This window comes from Tauraco erythrolophus, chromosome 23 (assembly GCF_009769465.1).
Source record: "Tauraco erythrolophus isolate bTauEry1 chromosome 23, bTauEry1.pri, whole genome shotgun sequence".
Classification (NCBI taxonomy): domain Eukaryota; kingdom Metazoa; phylum Chordata; class Aves; order Musophagiformes; family Musophagidae; genus Tauraco; species Tauraco erythrolophus.
Window position 1 is genome coordinate 3488045 of NC_141487.1, and position 17476 is coordinate 3505520.

The 17476-nt window shown below is 44.5% G+C and overlaps 1 protein-coding gene across 1 annotated transcript; it reads right to left on the reverse strand.

The window, feature by feature from the left end:
- Positions 1 to 500: 500 nt before the first annotated feature.
- PLOD1 (procollagen-lysine,2-oxoglutarate 5-dioxygenase 1) lies at positions 501 to 17294 on the reverse strand. Its single transcript, XM_009990252.2, has 19 exons — positions 17213 to 17294; positions 12598 to 12689; positions 11947 to 12083; positions 10547 to 10710; positions 9947 to 10059; positions 8169 to 8232; positions 7455 to 7552; positions 7019 to 7120; positions 6773 to 6904; positions 6372 to 6493; positions 5579 to 5683; positions 5018 to 5143; positions 4055 to 4196; positions 3413 to 3526; positions 3070 to 3135; positions 2614 to 2718; positions 2054 to 2200; positions 1645 to 1770; positions 501 to 1374 (listed from the first exon to the last, which is right to left on the reverse strand). The coding sequence occupies exons 1-19, from the start codon at positions 17292 to 17294 to the stop codon at positions 1219 to 1221; spliced, it is 2193 nt and encodes a 730-aa protein (XP_009988554.2). The 3' UTR covers positions 501 to 1218.
- Positions 17295 to 17476: the final 182 nt, after the last annotated feature.

The window sequence follows — 17476 nt, forward strand, 5'->3', positions numbered from 1 at the left end:
CAGGTGTCTCACACGCAATGGCAGAAAAGGTTTCTCCCCCCTTCCTTGGTTCGGAACCATGGGTCTAGTCTAGACACATATTTACACCTCCCAGTTCACCACAATTTCTCAGCACTTTCCAACCACTCATTTCTATCAGCCTTGACCCCACCAGAGAAGTGTTTGCAGTGGAGTGTTTTGGTTTGGAATCTCAAATAATAGAAACAGTGAATAATTATTTCCTCTAAGTACCAGAGAACAGCTCTTTCATGGCCCATTCGAATTAGATGCAAATAAAATTATCAAAACAATCTCTGAGAACTGGAATAAGGCCACCAAAGACCACTGGGACCTCGGGGTTGTTACCCAGCGATTGATTAGAGCTTTAGACAATCTTAACATGGAACAGAACAGAGACAATTCAGCAGTGAAGCCCTCCTGACTGATCCTAGTTGTTCCCAGCCTTCCCTTTCTTAGGCTTTACCTATGCACATCAGCATGGTCAGAATTTGTCGAATTGGTCGAATTTCTCGTTTTGGCTGCCGTAGCAGAAGACAGGGAAGCTATCTTTTATCTCCTCAGCCTAATCCCAGAGGTAAAGTATCATTAGTGGACCTTCTGTTAGCTAACCAGAAGCATCTATATTGCCACTGCTGCTGCTTTCAACTTTGTGATATGCTTCCAAGGACTGCAAAGAGGTAAGGAATCAGATGATCTTCAGGCTCTTATTACTGAGTTTCATCTGGTATGACATTTAACGGTTATGAATCCTGGAGTCAGCTCCCTGATTGGTTTGTATTTGGAATAGTATCCAGGAATTATTGTCTAATGTCCAGTCCTGTATACACTGCGGATGAAAATGGGCTTCCAGCTACTTGGAGAGACAGCTTGTGACTTGCCTCCAAAAAGGTGGATTTCCAGTCCAAGAAAGCATTTTTGTAAAGCCAACCAATCAGTGAAAGTTCAAGTAAATTGCACTTCCAAGAAATGGAGGATGAGGAGAAGAATCAAAAACGAAGGCACAAAATCTCCTTCCAAATTCTACAGCAATATTCCTAGATATTACCTGCAGTATCAGAGAGGGAGGTCTTCCAGTAGTGGAGTCTTAAAATATCATTAAAAATCAATATCCAAATAGCCTTGATTAATGCCTTAGAAACTCTCAGCAGCATTCCCTGTTTCCACTCAAAGTCAGCAGTGAGCAGGGCCAGGGAAACGTCCTTCCTGTGAAGCATGGCTCTAGGGGTCAAGAAAGGACACTGCGATGTAACGGGTTCCTTTGGTGGTTGGAAGACCTTCATGATAGTGGGTCAAGCGTCCCGGATGCATAAGGGTCCACCCTTTCCGTGGAGCTCGAATGGAGCAATTGTAGCGCAGGAACCTGCAGCCTCCTCCCTGATGGGAACAAGAGACACATCAGCTTGGTAAGAGCACCTCAGGGAAAGGGTCCCTGCCTTCTCCTGGCGGCCCTTCTGAAAACGTAGGGAGGTGCTCAGGGAATCTCCTGTGTTCTGATGCATTCAAAAATTTTCTTTCTACCCTAGCCCAGTCCTTGATTGCAATCCTTAGCGTGAAGGAGTCAGATACGGATAAGGAAACAGTTTTTAGCTGCCTGGACTGTTCAAGAGGCTGCACTACACTCTTGACACACTGGCAAACACTCACCTCATAGTCTATCCCAACTCGGTTCAAAGCAATGTTAATGGTAAAGGTGGAAGCGTCATGATGAGGCATTAAGGAGGGCTGCTCGTCCGGTTTGTAGCGAACTACAAAGGCTAGCTCAAACTGAGTCTGCAGGAGAGAAGAACAAAGTGCACGACTGTTACAGGGCTATAGTAGTCCACGGCTACGGAGCTGCAGAGCAGGGTCTAATATTTAAACTGCATCTCACTGCTAAGAGAGAAAGGCAACAATAAGACAGGAGAATGTCATTTGGAAACTGCTTATTTCCTGATGCATGTACTTAGGTCATACTCCAGGGCCAGTTCCTTCACACTCTAGCAGTCTCTTCACACAGTTGCAACTGGAGGAGTTGCTGAGCTGACCACCAGTTTTGATGCTAAGGAATACATACCTTGGTATAGTATCCTGGGTACAGTTTCTCTGTGATGGGTGCAATATAGTCCAGAAGAAACTTATACCATTCTCTTTCAAAGCCAATTTGGTTCATGTGTATGTCAATAGTTGGGACGTTCTCGTATCCTCCTTGTATTCTGCTGTCCTGAAATAGAATCGTGAAAGTACCCATGAGGATGGGAACTTTGGAATTCAGGAATGAAAAGCACTTGTTTCTGTAACTACAAATAAAGATGACATTTATTTATCAGAATTTACAGGATGGAAAACTCATTTCAAACAATAATTAAGCCCTAAGGTTTAAACCAATATTACCATCAGAAGGGTTGAACACTGTAGCTTCAGAGAACATTAAGGAGGACTCAGAAAAATTAATTCACATTAAAGAACAAGGGCAAAATCACAGAGTTAATCAGGAACAATAATATTAGAGTATTGCCTAGAGCGTCCTCGTTTAACTGTGAGATTTAATGCCTTCCTACAGGAGGCACTGCTGCCACCAAATACAGATGGCCAATGGTGTGACCCAGAAATCAAAAAGCTCCTGCTTTTTCTTACCGTGTTGTCACCTGTGGACCACTGGCCATAATGTTCCATTTCTTCCACCAGCTCATCGCAGGCAGTGTCAGTGAATATGGGGAACCAGTAAACGTCTGGGCAGGGCTGCAGAAAGTAGACAGGTGAGAATGGCAGAAACAAGGACGGGTGCTGGAGGCAAAAGGAATAAGACTAAACTGGCTGTAGACTGACTCAGTTTAAGTGGAAAGTAACTAAAATATTGAGGATAGAAATTTGTTGCCTGATTTATGTGTCCACTTCCACTTCAGAGAGCTGGAGATGTACTTCTAGAAGAATGATTTGGCTCTAGAAGTACTTTCAAGGTCATGTTTCCTCTGGATTTGAAAGACTACGAGGTTGTGCTGAACTGCTTATTCCCGAGAATGCCAACAGTGCTGGTACAAGCGTCCTGATGCTCATCTCCCATTCTGATGCATATGAGCAATGTTTTCTTACCGTTTCTACCAATTTCCCTTTCAGAGCTGCTGTGTAGTTTTCATGGATGTACTTTTCTCTCCAGTCCTGCAGTTAAAAGATAAGCAAACCAGTCATTCTGTGGAGCCTGGTAAAAAGAGGCAGTGAAAAGCCAGGCACTCATGCAGCAGCATTTCACAGGCTTTGAAGATCCAGATGTTATGAGCTACATAAACACACTCTCTTTAGATTCTGGGACTATGCTCCTCATCACACCTGAGAGACATTGTTAGTACATAGCCTGGATCTTCCTTCCTGGTGAAGCTAGTCATCAAATCTTCACATGCCACGTTGCTAAGCCTGCTAAGCATGCAGGTTATCTCACCTCAGGATTGCTGAATATTTGCCAGAGGTCATTGTGGAGGTGAGTCGTCTGATAATTTTCCAGGGACAGTATGTGTCCAAACTGATGGCGATTTGTCAGGTACATAAAGACTCCCTGCAGGACAGAGGGAAACAATCAAGCTTTGATTCCAGGCCTCACATTCCTGTGAGCCACTATGAAATACAAGCACTGGACAGTTCTCCAGTGATGATGGCTCTGCACAAGCTGTTCATTTACTCATTCTTTCTCCTGTGGGCCTTCAGTTTAATTTCCACCCTGGATATGAGGAACTTTGAAAGGTTATAGCCAGAGCCAGTAATTCTATGCCTCCTGTCAGCCAGGGTTAGAAGCAGAGCAGAGCAGCTGCTGTGAGATTAGGTTCTTCCTTACTCTGTCAAACCCATTTAGAATAGCCCTGAATAGGCCCAAGAACAAAAATGTTATCCACATCCATCCCTGGCTCTGTGTGGTTTCGCAGCAAGACAGAAATCCCACACTGTTCCAAGCCTGCACAGTATTGAATAACACCAGTTCATCCTGTCCCATGCCCTGGCAGAGATGAATGCCTTGAAACTACTTAATCTTGCCACCTACACCCTGGCATGCATTTCTCCCCTGCCAGCCTCTCTCTCCTTGACCGACCTGATTCCGAACGTTGTGGCAGAAAGCCATGTCAGCATCCAGCTTGCCGCTGTGGAAGAGATCTCCCTGGTCGAGCTCCGATCGCAGAGCCTTGGCTTTAACCATGTAAACGCTGCTGATGTAGGGAACATTCCAAAGCCCGCTGAAACACAGGGGTAGGAGAGTAAGACTTGAAATACCACTAAGACAGAAACTGCTGGACTTGATGGGATGACAGGCAGCACTGCAGTATCAGCCAGGCTTGCCTGAGCCAAATCAGAACAGTAGGGAGAAACCATACCAATAGGAATTCTCATTCCAGGAAAAATCACTTATATTGCCCAGAGCTTTTAAGCTGCACAAATGCTTGTCCACTGTGAAAACAATTAATTGCTACTGTGTGTTTTTGCTAGGGACATACTTAATGGCTTGAATCTCTTCCCAGAGAGATCAACTTCTTTTTTTTCCAGTGATTTAAAAAAAATCCTGAACCAGCCAAAAGTGCTAAGCTGATTTCCAGCATATAATGGCCTCAAAAAAAAAAAAAAAGAGGACCCCTTAAGAATATGAATGAACCAACAAATATATTTTGAGAATCTTCCATTCCGGGATCACCTGGTACTTTATGAAGACTATCTGATAAAGATTAACAGCACTTTACAGGATTTTAAGGATCACACTAACTATAATCCACAGGTGGGAAAACATGACATGAGTAAGATGAAGGGATTTCAGCAGAGTCAGGACTCTTAAACCCTTACTCTGATCACAAGAAAATCTGTCCAAAGTATCTTATGGTCTCTGCTCAGGGGAGAATATAGAGCAGCTTCCAAATGGGAGTACAGACTTCTTTTCCGGAATTTTGTATACACAGACAGTTCTGCTCTGTGGTTACTTGACGTTAGCGGGTTTGATGATAACGTGCTGCAGCAAGCTTTACATTGGAGGGATTATGTCAGTAAGAAACTCTCTTTGCATACTCACACCCTCCGCCTTTGAACAATATCCACATAATCTTCTGAGCGGGCATAGTATCCATCAGGGCTCAGCGCTCCCCAGAAATTTGACCACAACTTCTCATGACGGCTTACCAATGGGGCAATCACCAGCCTATGAGCACAAAAGAAAAAGGAATTGCAGGACAGGAAGAAAAGGAAAAGATTTACAAACTACAGCACAGTAAGAGTTAGATTCTCCCTCCCTCACAGAGTTGCTGCTTTTGTTAACTCTATTGGAATAAAGTTCCACATAAGAAAGGTCAAATATAGTCACGATCTCCTATCTAACTGCACCCTGTGTAGGTCTCTTAGAATCTGATTTGTTCTAGCTACTATATAAAGGCAAAACTAGAGACAATTTACATCCACTGCCTAAAATCCAGGGATTACAAACGCAGTAAAAAAAGATCCAAGTAAGAGGTGTTTGTCTAACATTCCATCTCTGACACAGTTGTCCTAGTGCCTTACACATCTCAGTGATAAAAAAGTTACTGTATTCCTTGTGTGAAAGATGACCAGTAGGGATTGCTCAGACCAAAGAACTTACTTGTTCTGTTCGATGAGGATCCTCAGAGTCTCTGTGTTCTTCAGAACTATCTCAGCATCCAGGCTAAAGTAATAGTCACAGTCCGGATCCTTCCTGCACAAATCCCTAGAGCCAGAGAACAAGAAAAGTCACACCAAAATCCTCCTAAAAAAGAGCAAGACAAAGGACAGAACACCAGGAATTTCTTCACCTTGTAGTCTAAAGGTCTTCTGGATGCTCAGAAAAGTTCAGTTTAAATGTAACAACCCAGAGGGCTAGCACAATACAAGCACATCAGATTCAGTATCCAATAGCAGACATCGAGACACAGCCAAAATCAAAATTTAGTAAACTGTTTCTTTCCTCAGCTCAAGCTGAAGAGGTTCCCATTTAAGGCTGGGCCAATTCCAGACCTGAGCTCAAACTCACGCCTCCTGATCACAGACAGGAAGATACTCTGACACTAGCTCTTAGTTTTACTACTACACAGCTCTTCAGAGATATAGGTGCATATTCTTTGTCATCTATGACGGGACATACAGATCGCTTGACGAGGGTGGGAGGCACAGGGCTATCCTAACAGGATAAATGAGAGCTTTGTTTCTGAAACTGGAGCATCAGCTGGTGTCGAAGCTGATTTTTTTTTCCAACTTATAATGAGCATGGGGAGTTAACGCTAGGAAAATTGAAAGAAAAGAGTGCCTGAAAGAAGAGAAGCATCCACTTGATAGTGATGATCCTCAGAAAAACCAGACTGCCTTAGTTTGGACACAAGCTGACTCTGCTGGCTATCACATGCAGCCTTTTCACTTACATGCCCAAGTTACGCGCCTCGGCATTCTCCACCTCATCATCTGGTCCAATCACTTTGATGGCGAGATATTCTTTGCCATGCTCTTTAACAAAAGAGTCCACCTGCATCAAGTGATGTTGCTCCTATGCCAAAGGAAAAATAAAGAAAAACAGATGAGAAGGACTCATCCCGGGCTGCTCAGTCTCCTGTTCTTGAAAATGCCAAACCAGATGAGCAACAGCTCTTCCCACTTCCACATCTTTACAGTTGGATGGAACTATTTTATAGGTGCCATTGCAGGTAAGTACTGGGATTACATTGCCTGGAAGTCTCATCAAAGGTTGCAAAGGTGCCTGAAATGCAGGAGGAGTTATACATTTTCCCCACATTTGTTAAGACCATCACAGGCCAACTTTACTTACGTGGTTGTGAATGAAGAGCTGGATTCGTTGCTTTGGGTAATGAAGGTTACGAAGCCGCAAGAAAAACTGGGAGAGGAATGGAGTGGGCTGCTCGATGAAGATGCCAATCAGAATCATGGGCAATGCCTCATCCTACGTTCAGTGAGAAGAGGAGAGAAGTGGTGACTCATGTACCACATCAGACACAGAAGATCCCACTATATTTTAAGACTTGTCTTGAGAGCTTTGAATAGACATCAGCCTTACCTTAAACCCTGTGAGGCTTCGCAGACCTTCATCACACACAGTGCAGCCAGTCTCAAACGTCCATATTTGAGGAATGTAGTTTCCCAGGTAGTTCAGCTGCAGCTGCGAAAGGCAATTTGCCACGTTACACATTACAGGGCAGGGAGTTTCTCTGCATCCATTCCCAGTGTAAGATTGCGCTCCATCAGAACTTCATTTACCTTCTTCTCAGAGTAAAGAATCTCAGAAGCATGACAGCCTGAGGGTCCAATTACATGCTGATCTGTGAAACAGGCCCATCTTGCTGCTATGGACCCAGACCACTTATTGTTTCTCAAATATAAATGCACATAGAGCAAGTCAATGTATGGGAAGACTGTAACCTGATACACTCAAGCCTAAAGCGTCACTTTGCAACAAATACATACCACATCTTTTTCTGAGGACGTCCACTTACCTTGGTGGGTCCATTTCCATGAATCACCACAGGCAGAGTGTCATATAACAAGTTTCTTGCTCTCACTCGTGAGTTTTCAAACTTCAGAACTACCTCATCTGGAAATGACATTGCCATTATGTTAACGGAGCAAGGCTTTTATTGATAATTAGCAGCACAATGCCTCGTTTCTACTCAACAAACTATAAAGTGAAAACATTAGGCAGTAGTGTCAGGAGAGTAAGTGAATCGCTTTTGCCAGGACTAGTAACACCAATCGATCAGCAGGTCAGGTCAGACGCCTGGTACAGTCAGCGAGTGCTCATAGGCTGTATCTCACCTTCTGTGGCATTCCAGACACGGTTCTGAAGCAGAAAGACAGGCAAGCCCTAGGCAGAGTTGTGTGTTATTACTTGCACTGAAGCCCCTCCCAGTTTCAATCCCCAAGGCTAATGCAATCCGACATGCTTGGAGATCAAAGTGGCGCGGAGGTGTAGGACGGAAAACCTGACCTGCATTCCCCCAAGTGAAGAGGGAATTGCAATGAGAACCTAGTCGGTCGCAGTGGAATTGCAAACAAATCCCAGAACTCTGGCAGAGGCTTTTTACTGAGGCTTATTCTGCAGGGACAGGAATTTCTGAAATTTAATCCCTTCAGCCACAACACAACTTTATGTCTGGTGTCAGCATGCACTTGCATTCCAAGGAGAAATGAGCTTCCTTCTTCCATCTCACCTAATGCTCCATTCAAGTTTTGGAAGATCCGGCTTCTTTGGTCTAGACTGATGTTGATGCTTTCCTTTAGAAGAATGAGATAAATAACCTTAATTAGAACACAAGTGGGCATCCACTCCTTACATGCGAGAGACCTTATGCTGAGCGAAGATCTATCACATTCCTATAATCATTTCCAAGCTTCCAAGCACTCCCTAAGCTCTGAAGCCTAGAACGCTCTCAGCTAATCCTCATTTTCACTTGAAACTAGGACAATTCACCATGTAAACATATTATATTAGGCAAAACCATGCAAATAAACATTTTAAAGCTGTTGTGGGTGTGCCAATAATAATATGCAGCATATTAATGAAGCACATTTGCAGCACAGTTGTATAAAACCTATGTATAATATGCAGGAATGCCAGTATGGCAAAAACATCTGCTGTGAAGAAAGCTTCTCACCATATCCACAGGGTGAGTGTTACCCCAAGTGTCGCCCCAGGTAATGGTGTCAAACCAGAACAGAGTAAGGGTGCAAGGCCAGCTTGTGCAATCTTTGGTTCTATCCCCTGCTGCAAGTCACACTCTGACCGGATTTTTGTCAGACTAAAATCCAGCTCTGACTTAGCAGAGTCCAGTATCCCTCTAGGCATCTATTAAGATTGATTACTGGAAAGGACAGCGGGGTGCTAACATCTGCTGTCTGAACGCCAAGGCAGTGGAATTACTCAGCCTTGTATGGCACAGGGCCAGAACTGCAGATGAGAACACTAAAGGAACTGTTCATGTTAAAATATCACGGGCCATATTCAGATTTGGGAAAGTAAAAAAGCGCAGCTGTTCTGAATTTTTTAGCAGCCCTGCTGGTAAAAAAGTGCAACTCCTTCTCTAATTAGTCTGAAAGCAGTTTCCTATTTCTAATGTTTCCTCTTGACTTTACTGTCACCGTTCGACTTCTCAGTTCCCACGCATTTGTGGTGTCCCTCAGGGACAGACTGTACTGCGTAACGCAGAACTGGGCAGGGACAACGGAAGCAGAATCACCCTGTGGGCTGGATGATTCGGCCAGCGCGCCACACAGTGCTGGAGTGACAATGATGCTTCCAGGGTCCATTCCAGGCTTCTGTATGATGTTACGTGCCATGCTGCACAGGCTCATGCAGATTTTGTCAGCCAGGATCTGGAGGTGCTTGCTGAAGGCAGTGGTCACTTCTTTGTTCCAGATGGGCTACCTACTGTAATGCCTACGGTCCCTGTTCTGTGGCACAACAGTGGCTACATGAACCTTTGTCCCTTTCATCTCCTCAAATCTGCTCAGGCCCCATCTGCCCTGTTACGTAAAATGTACATTAGTGCTAGGTTGGACACCTCTAAGTCAGTTCTGCACTCTGCAGGGAAGATACACACTTAACGACTGGGTTTCACATCTCCTGGGAGCAGCCTGGTTAGTTCTGCCACACTCAATAGCTTTAAATATCAGCACATACAGATACTGGTATGAGTTTCCAGTAAGACTTGTTTCAAGGCATCTATCTTCCCATTAACATTTTAAGCTTAAAGATAAAAACTGCTAATAACAGAACAAAGAGGCAGTGGCTAAAATGCAGATTTCCAGAAGAGAAATGGGTAACTAGACATACTACTGGCCTTTTCCATGCAAAGATGCCAGTGCAGTAATTAAGGGGCAACATGTATGTGATTAACTTCTTTTACTGTCAACAGGGATACTGCACAGAGGACTAACAGCAATGCTTCTCAGATAACTCCTCCTAGACCCAAAAGCTAGCTACACCTACTCTTTTTTCTGGATCCAAGAAGACATTCGTATAGAAGAGCTGGTCACTGTCATCATCCTGTCCTTTCCACTCCTCCACAAGCTTCTTCAGGTTTGGAGCATAACCTATGAAGCCTGTGGGAATAAGTATGAAGAAGTGTTTCAACTCCGACAACCAAAAAAGGGAAGTACTCCTGTATACACATTCTTTCACACACAGTCTCACTCCACCCTGTGCTGCTGCACAGATACTCCAGCTTTCAGCAAAGGCATGTACAGACTGCGTTTCTCAACGCGGAATGACTCCAGGATCAGACCTGTAATTTTCAGCATCAGAAAAGCTCAGCTACCCACACCCTGAATGACAAGTCTCACTGCAAAGTGAGCATAGACGGGGAGCAGGCTCCTATCCTCTACAGGCAATTCATAGCTATGTCCCCTCCTGCAGGTAGAAGACAGGAGCAGTTAGTCTTTCCCTTATGGCCAGTTACGCACATGGCTTCTGTCTGCACCACCTTCTATAAAGATGCTTTCCACACCTTTTCCACGCCTCCCAAAGACCTTCTAACAGGAGGGAAAAGCTGAGAGAGGTTCTCAGCTAAAAGAAGGTTCTGTGTCTTACCTCCAGAACCCAGGAAGCGCTTTCCATCTCGCACCTGAGGGTACTTGGCTTCCAACTTCCTGTCAGGATAGATGTAGTTCTCTGCTGAGAAGACCACCTTGCTCTTGGTTTGTTTGAACTTCTTCAGCAGTTCTGTGGGGCCCGAAGCAAAGAGTACATCATAGCTAGAATAAAAGACAGACAAGAAAGGGACAGAAAGGAATGGAGTCAGAAAAACATGTCAGCGTGAAAAGTTTCTAGAAATAGCTAATTCTTTAGGAATTCTTCTCTTTCAGTTCTGCTTCACAGTACTACATTTTTTGCTATAATTATAGCTAATTAAAGTGCAATCTTATTCATTGAGTGGAAGACGTTAGTTTCCACCACAGAAGATTCCACACAGGCTTGGGGCAACTTACACCCATTCTTATTTTTACAAAGTTTTCCCTGATGATAAAAACAAATCTTTCAAGCTGCAAAACATTCTGATCTCTTCTTGCTTTTCCCCCACTTGGAACTGTGGAGCCCTGGTGCCCTCACTGTTTCTAACAACTTCTTACTTTTTGGAGGAAGAATTACTCTGCCATTCCTTTCTACATTAAACAAACCCATAGGTCATGCTTTTTACACCTTTTGGCATCCTGCCACTCTCCTCTGAGCTCCCTGCAAATCTTCAGGAGGAACCTGTATTGGACACTAGTCACTGGATGCCGCACTCCAGCTGCTAACTCTTCAGTACTGAGTAGAACTGACTAATTCCCAGACAACACTTCCAGAACGAGACCTGCATTTTCTGCAAGAGGATTTGCATACCTCAAACTCATTTTTGGTGAGCGAGAAAGTTGCTCATTCCAGAGATTAATAATTCCCAACTTCTCTAAACACACGTAGACACTCAGGGCTGCAAAAGATGATCTCCCTGCCATGGGAGCTACAGACAGATACAGGGATCCCAGTCCTGCCTGTTGCTGGGCATATGAAACGACACTTACACTCCAAACCATCCTTTTCCCTCTTCACATTTCTCTGGCAGACTAATTCTTGGCTCTCAGGATTGCGTTGCAGCCTGTCTCACCTTATAAAGCAAATAATTCTAGTAAGAAAGGTCTGCCTAGATTCACAGGAATTGTCTGCTCATTCTCTGCAGATAGAGGCAGCCAAATTCCACCCTGGCAGAGGGAGGTATACTGCTATCAACTTCATGCAAGAGTTGGAATCAGCCTGTTCTGGTCAGATCTTCCCAGCTGCCACGGATGCAGCTCTGAGCAACTCTCAGGCAACTACAGAGAATTCATGGGGAAAAAAATGGAAAGGACACACCTTCCAAAAGCAATCTACTTCACAGTTAATTTCTTCTTAGTAAGAACCTGTCCAAACAGTCTTACAATTCCGTTCATGGCAAATACTTTCCAACCCATTACCTTTCTACGAAAAGGATGATCAAGTCTTCCTTATCCGCATACTGCTTCAAAGCTGATTTCAAGAGACGGACCTTCTGCCCACCTCCTGCTGGCTTCTTGTCATCTCCACCCTGCCATTCCTCATCCAGCCCCAGCACCTAAAGAACGATAGGCACAGTTTACTGAACAGGTCACTTTCCCAGCAAGACTCACAGGAAAGGACCAGACCCCACAACCTTACTAGTCCTGGTAACTCTCAGTGCAAATCACAACAAAAAAAAACACCATCAGGACAGATGGACTAGGTATATACACCAGCCTTTGAACCATTCTCTGGGATGGACAGTCAGAGCAACACGTAGCACAGTAACAAAGCACTCTCAGCAACAGGGACAGGAGCACGCTCCGTACTGTGTGTTTTGGCACTGCAATGGAAAAGTTTTGCACTGCCATGGGGCTTCCTTGAGCAGGAGTTATGGATCTCATCTCAAGCCAACACTCAGATGGAGTGAGACTGCTGCAGAAATGCCCCAGTCACAGTATTTTACAGCCAGATGAGTAGGGGTGTCTTCTCTTGAGCTTTTATCTAGTCACTCTGTGGCCAAGTCTTATGCATTTCACACTTCAAAATTCCCTTTGACAACCACCACTGAGGCTGCTAGCCATCATCACCTGGACTTTGTAGTTGAAGAATTGGGCTGATCTTCTAAAGCGTTGGAATCCCTCAGTCTGCTTTGTGGCAACAGTAAGAACCAGCAGGTTTTCTGCATACAAGAGAAAGCACAGGAGACACATTCAACTTGCATTGTTTTCACAACCAGTTGTTCCATACTTAACTAAGGGGCTCTACTTTCAGATACGGAGCCAAGGTAGGGATCAGGAGCCTTAAAGGTACTTGACAGATTTGACAAAGGGAAGTCAAAATCCAACCACTGAGAAGCAAAGTGACTTTCTCCATATACTCTTTATGTTGATCATAAATCCAGCAATAGAATCCAGAAGTCCCAACTTTTGCGCAGTCACTGCTGTTCATGGACACAGGTTACGTCTGTTTTATATGATATTTGCAGATGTCCAGGTTCATTTTAAATCAGGCAGGGGAGGTAAACTAGCTGTGGAGCTACCACGTTCTACTGTGAAGAAAACAGTTTGCTTACACCTCACCCAATTATCTCCACACTGTACAATGTTAAGCACTATAGGTGTTCTCACTGCCCACAAAGCTTCAACCTCAGGAAGAAAACCAGCTTCAAATCCTACTTATTTACCGGATTTTCTTGGCGCCAGCTCGTCAAAGATTTGTAGAGGAAAAAAAGAAAGTGTGGAGTAGCCAATGTTTTACTAGAGAGGGGACACTGGGGACAGAACAGGGGACAGAACATGGCAAAGTGGCCCTCAGATTTCAATGTTTGATTGAAGAACCCAAAACCAATTGCAGCACAAGCAAGATTATTCCTTTGCATTTGTATTTATGCAGCAGTGATTGGAACTCAAGTCCTGGCTAGAAGAAGAAAATATAACGTATTGAGTGTTTTTTTGCTCTGTTATTGAAAGCTACAATTCTCTTCTCTCACATAAGGGTATGAAGGAAATTAAACTTGAAAATAAAAAATAGATTTACTATGAAATGCCCATTCGGAAGTCATCCATTTAGTGCAATTGGCTTCCTGTTCCCCACAGAGTTGCTTTTATGTCACCCAGCATTGACTGCGTGCAGGGAAGACCAAAATTAGGCTGAATGTTATTATTCCCTCTCCGTGGCTGCTCCCATTTTCTACTGCATTCCTGAGGTGTCTTCCATTTTTTTTCATACCTACACAATGTGAATTTAATTCTGCCATAACTTTCGTTTACGTTCTCCTCCCATACTTGCTTTTCATATCCAGTCCTTTAAAAATGACATAGCTAAATCCTGAAGTTCTCTTTCCAAAGTTTTTCTATAGTACCACTGGAATATGACTTTTATGTAGAAGCTCTGCTTTCTTCATTGTAATGATTAAATGCTATACTTCATCTGAACACTTTTGCTTAAGTAGGAATTTGGATAGGCTCTGGCAGCAGTGCTTAAATGAGAATCCTGACCATGCAATTTTAACATCAGAAAATACCAGGAAAGACTGAAAGCACATTTTCTTGGCTTGAGCAGGCTTTTTTTGGAACAATGATTTTTTTCAATGGATGTACCAGATGCATCTTCCTAGTGCACCCAAACTGATACTCTGCCTGATCTTAGAGAGGATGGATTTAGGAGCTGGAGTCCTAAATAGACCTGACAAAGGCAGCAAAAGTGAAAAACAAGTGTAAGTCTCCAAGTTAGGAAGAAAGAGGATGTTCCCAAGGAAATTCCTAAAACCCTTTACCTGCATCAGAATAAAGAGAGGAGAGATTGAGAACTGTCAGTAGAAGGCCAGCTCTAATTGTATTTTGTTAGACATTCACACAGACAGATAAAAGGAGTCACAAATAAAAGAATATGAATCCTGCATTTGTGTAGTTTTTAAAGGCAGATTTTTAGACGCATGAAGTGCATTCCTAACACAGCTCCTTCAGCACACTCCAGTTCCTCGTATCCGGTCCAGTCAGAGGGTGCAAACAAATGAGTAAAATTATACCTCCTCAGGGGATATGTTAAAGCCATTAAAGTTTCTAGCCCTACGATGGTATGCAGATAACCACGACAGCTTTATTAGATAGCTCTGAGCTCATGGTTTCTGAGAAGGTGAAGATCATGCTGCCAACGAAGAGGGAGGGGGGCAAACGTGGGCTTGCCAGAGAGGAACGTAAAGACAAACACCAAATTCTAGTACCTGAAAGGAGAGGAGAAAGCATATGATAATGATGAAAGAGCCCGACTGCTATGCAATTATTTCAGCCTGAATTCACTAATTCATCTTCATGCTGCCACCCCAAGAAAGCAACAAACTGTTTATGATATCACTGCCAGAAGTTTGCAGGCCAAGATTGAGAGCTAAAGGCTCACATGGAGCAACAGGAAGGGGTGTCGTGTTTCTAAGACAGAGAAGGTTTCACCCTGCGAAGGGTGAACTCGCTGGAGCATGGAACAGCCAACAGACCACTCTCCTCCCCAGCAGAATTCCAAGTTACAGATTCCCTTCTCATTACTGGTCTGTGGGGGCAGGACTCTGAGAGACATTAAGCTCAGTTTCTGTTCTGAGAAAACTCTGCAGTAGCGAGAGCTTTCCATCCCAAGAGACATTCTTTCAGTCCAGTACTAGAAGCTTGTGCTGAGCTATGCTGCCTCCGCTCCTTCTCCTTTAACCCGTTTTTCTCTTCCTCAAGATTTTGCTGAACACTGGCGCAGCTGATAGGTACTTCCAGAGACACAGCACTAAACCCTTTTAATTTCAGTATCACGTACAGGCATTTTGAAACCTCCAAAAGCAGATTTATGCTTCCCTATTGTCCTTGTCACAGTTACTTGTCACATGTAGAAATGGTGGCCTGTTAAGTTATGCCTCCCGGACTCAGAGACTCCTTAGGCCACGCTGACAACAAGAAATTGTATAAATATGTTTAATAACGGTATGGCTGCAAAATCCAAACACAGTGTGGTTAACAAAGCAAGCACTGGACTAGGAGTCGGGGGAGCTGGATTGTACTGCTAGCTCTGCTATGCAACAAAGAGCCAATCTTGCTATCCCTCTGTTTTCCCATCCATAGAATGAGAATAGAGGACATTTACGACTTGTGTGAGGTTTTTTGAGCACTACAGACGAAAAGGATTCTGTAGGAACAAAGCATTTGAACACAGACTCTGATATCAACACCACAGTGAAATGATTGGGTAGATTCCTGAGTTTTTACAAACAGTAAAAATCAGGGACGGGATGAGTTCAGTAGCAAAAAATTTTAAGAGTTATTTACTTCTGCCCTGACTCTACAGGGAAAGCACAGCTGCAGCTGCAGCTGCATTTTAGGACAAGGAATGAATTTATCCCTAGGCTGTGCTTTGGGAAATCTTACTGGGCTACTTCCTGTTAAGACGGTGTTCAAGAAAATACCATTAATATGGGGATCAAATAGAAAAAATCAGTGTACAATTTAATAGTGGATAATATAATCTCTGTATTAAATTTACATTTATGAAAGTTTTTTTAAAGATTCAATTAGCTGCAAATAACAACGCTTAGATCTTTCGCAGAGATCTAAAAGAACGTACAAGAGAGAAGACAGGTATCATTTATTACCCTGGGGAAGCTGAGGCACAGAAAAGGTAAGGCATTTTTAATTCCAGCCATGCCAGAAATGATGAGTTCAGAAAGCAGTTAATTCCAAATCCCTCTTCCTAAACAACATACGTCATTCTCTTTTACCAGCACTCAATTTTCTCTCTCTAGTACTCTCTAAAACTTTACTAAAAATATGGAAAATTTCAGGTGTGTAAGGAAGGCAGGATAGCACAGAGAGAGTAATCTTACTTATATTTAATAGTTACTCTGAATGCTGAAATTATCTTGCTTTCGTTGTGCCACTCTAGCTAAAGAACTCCCCTTCCAGCCCTCCCATGGAAACACATTAGCTGTATTATTAAGTAATATATCTAGCAAAGGTAATTATACCAGAATCACGTATTGTGAAGGGAAATATTCTAGATAACGCGATGAAATCTCCTCTTAATTGTCACTTCGCTAATGAAGACAGAGATAATTATCCAAACTTCTTGGCAGAGTGACAGCGTGTGAACCTCTTTGTCAGCCTGGCTGACATTCTGTAGCTGCCCCAATCCCCTGCTGTTCTACCAAGTACTTTTCAGAGCATCCACCAACTGTTTATGTGGGGACAGACTGATGTTATTTTAGGAGCATCCCGGATCTCAGGTCACAGTGCAGCCAGTCTGGGATCAAATGCTCTGTCACCTAATTCTTGAACTGTGTAACTTCAAAAGCAGGAAGGGCTGATCCAGGTGGGATGCAACCCAAGGGACTGCAAGTACTTACTGGGATGAAATGGTGTCCAAGGCTCGTCTCACACAACTCAAAAGCTATAAGCGCCGGTCTGGTAACCGAGGCGCTCAGGAAGCATGTGCGGAGGCCACCCCCGCCAGCCTAGGCACTGCCTCAGAACCCAGCAGCAGGCTCGGGATGCCGCGCAGGAGGGGTTCAGACTCCGCAGCGAGCACCAGTCTCCGGTCGGGCACCGCCTCCGAGCTGGACCGGGGCGGTAAGGACGGTGGTGGCACCAACAGCGGATGTGCCCGTCCACCGGCCTGGCCACCAGCTCTCCGCGCTGCCGGCCCCCCCTCTGCCCCGGAGCGAACCTCCCTTACCTTCCCGCTGGGAGGCACGGCCGCCGCCCGCCCCGAGCAGCGCCAGCACCGCCCAGGGCAGCAGCACCGCCGCGGGCACCATGGAGCCGGCTTCCCCGCCTGGGTCCCGCTCCGGGGCCGATACCGACCGGCGCGGCGCTCCGCTCCGCAGGGACCCGGCGGACGGCGGCTCTGGAAGGCTCCGGGGCTGCTGGAGCCTGTGCCACGCACCAGACCCGCCCGGCGGGGACGGGCGGAGGAAGCGGGGAGGCGGCGGCTCCTCCT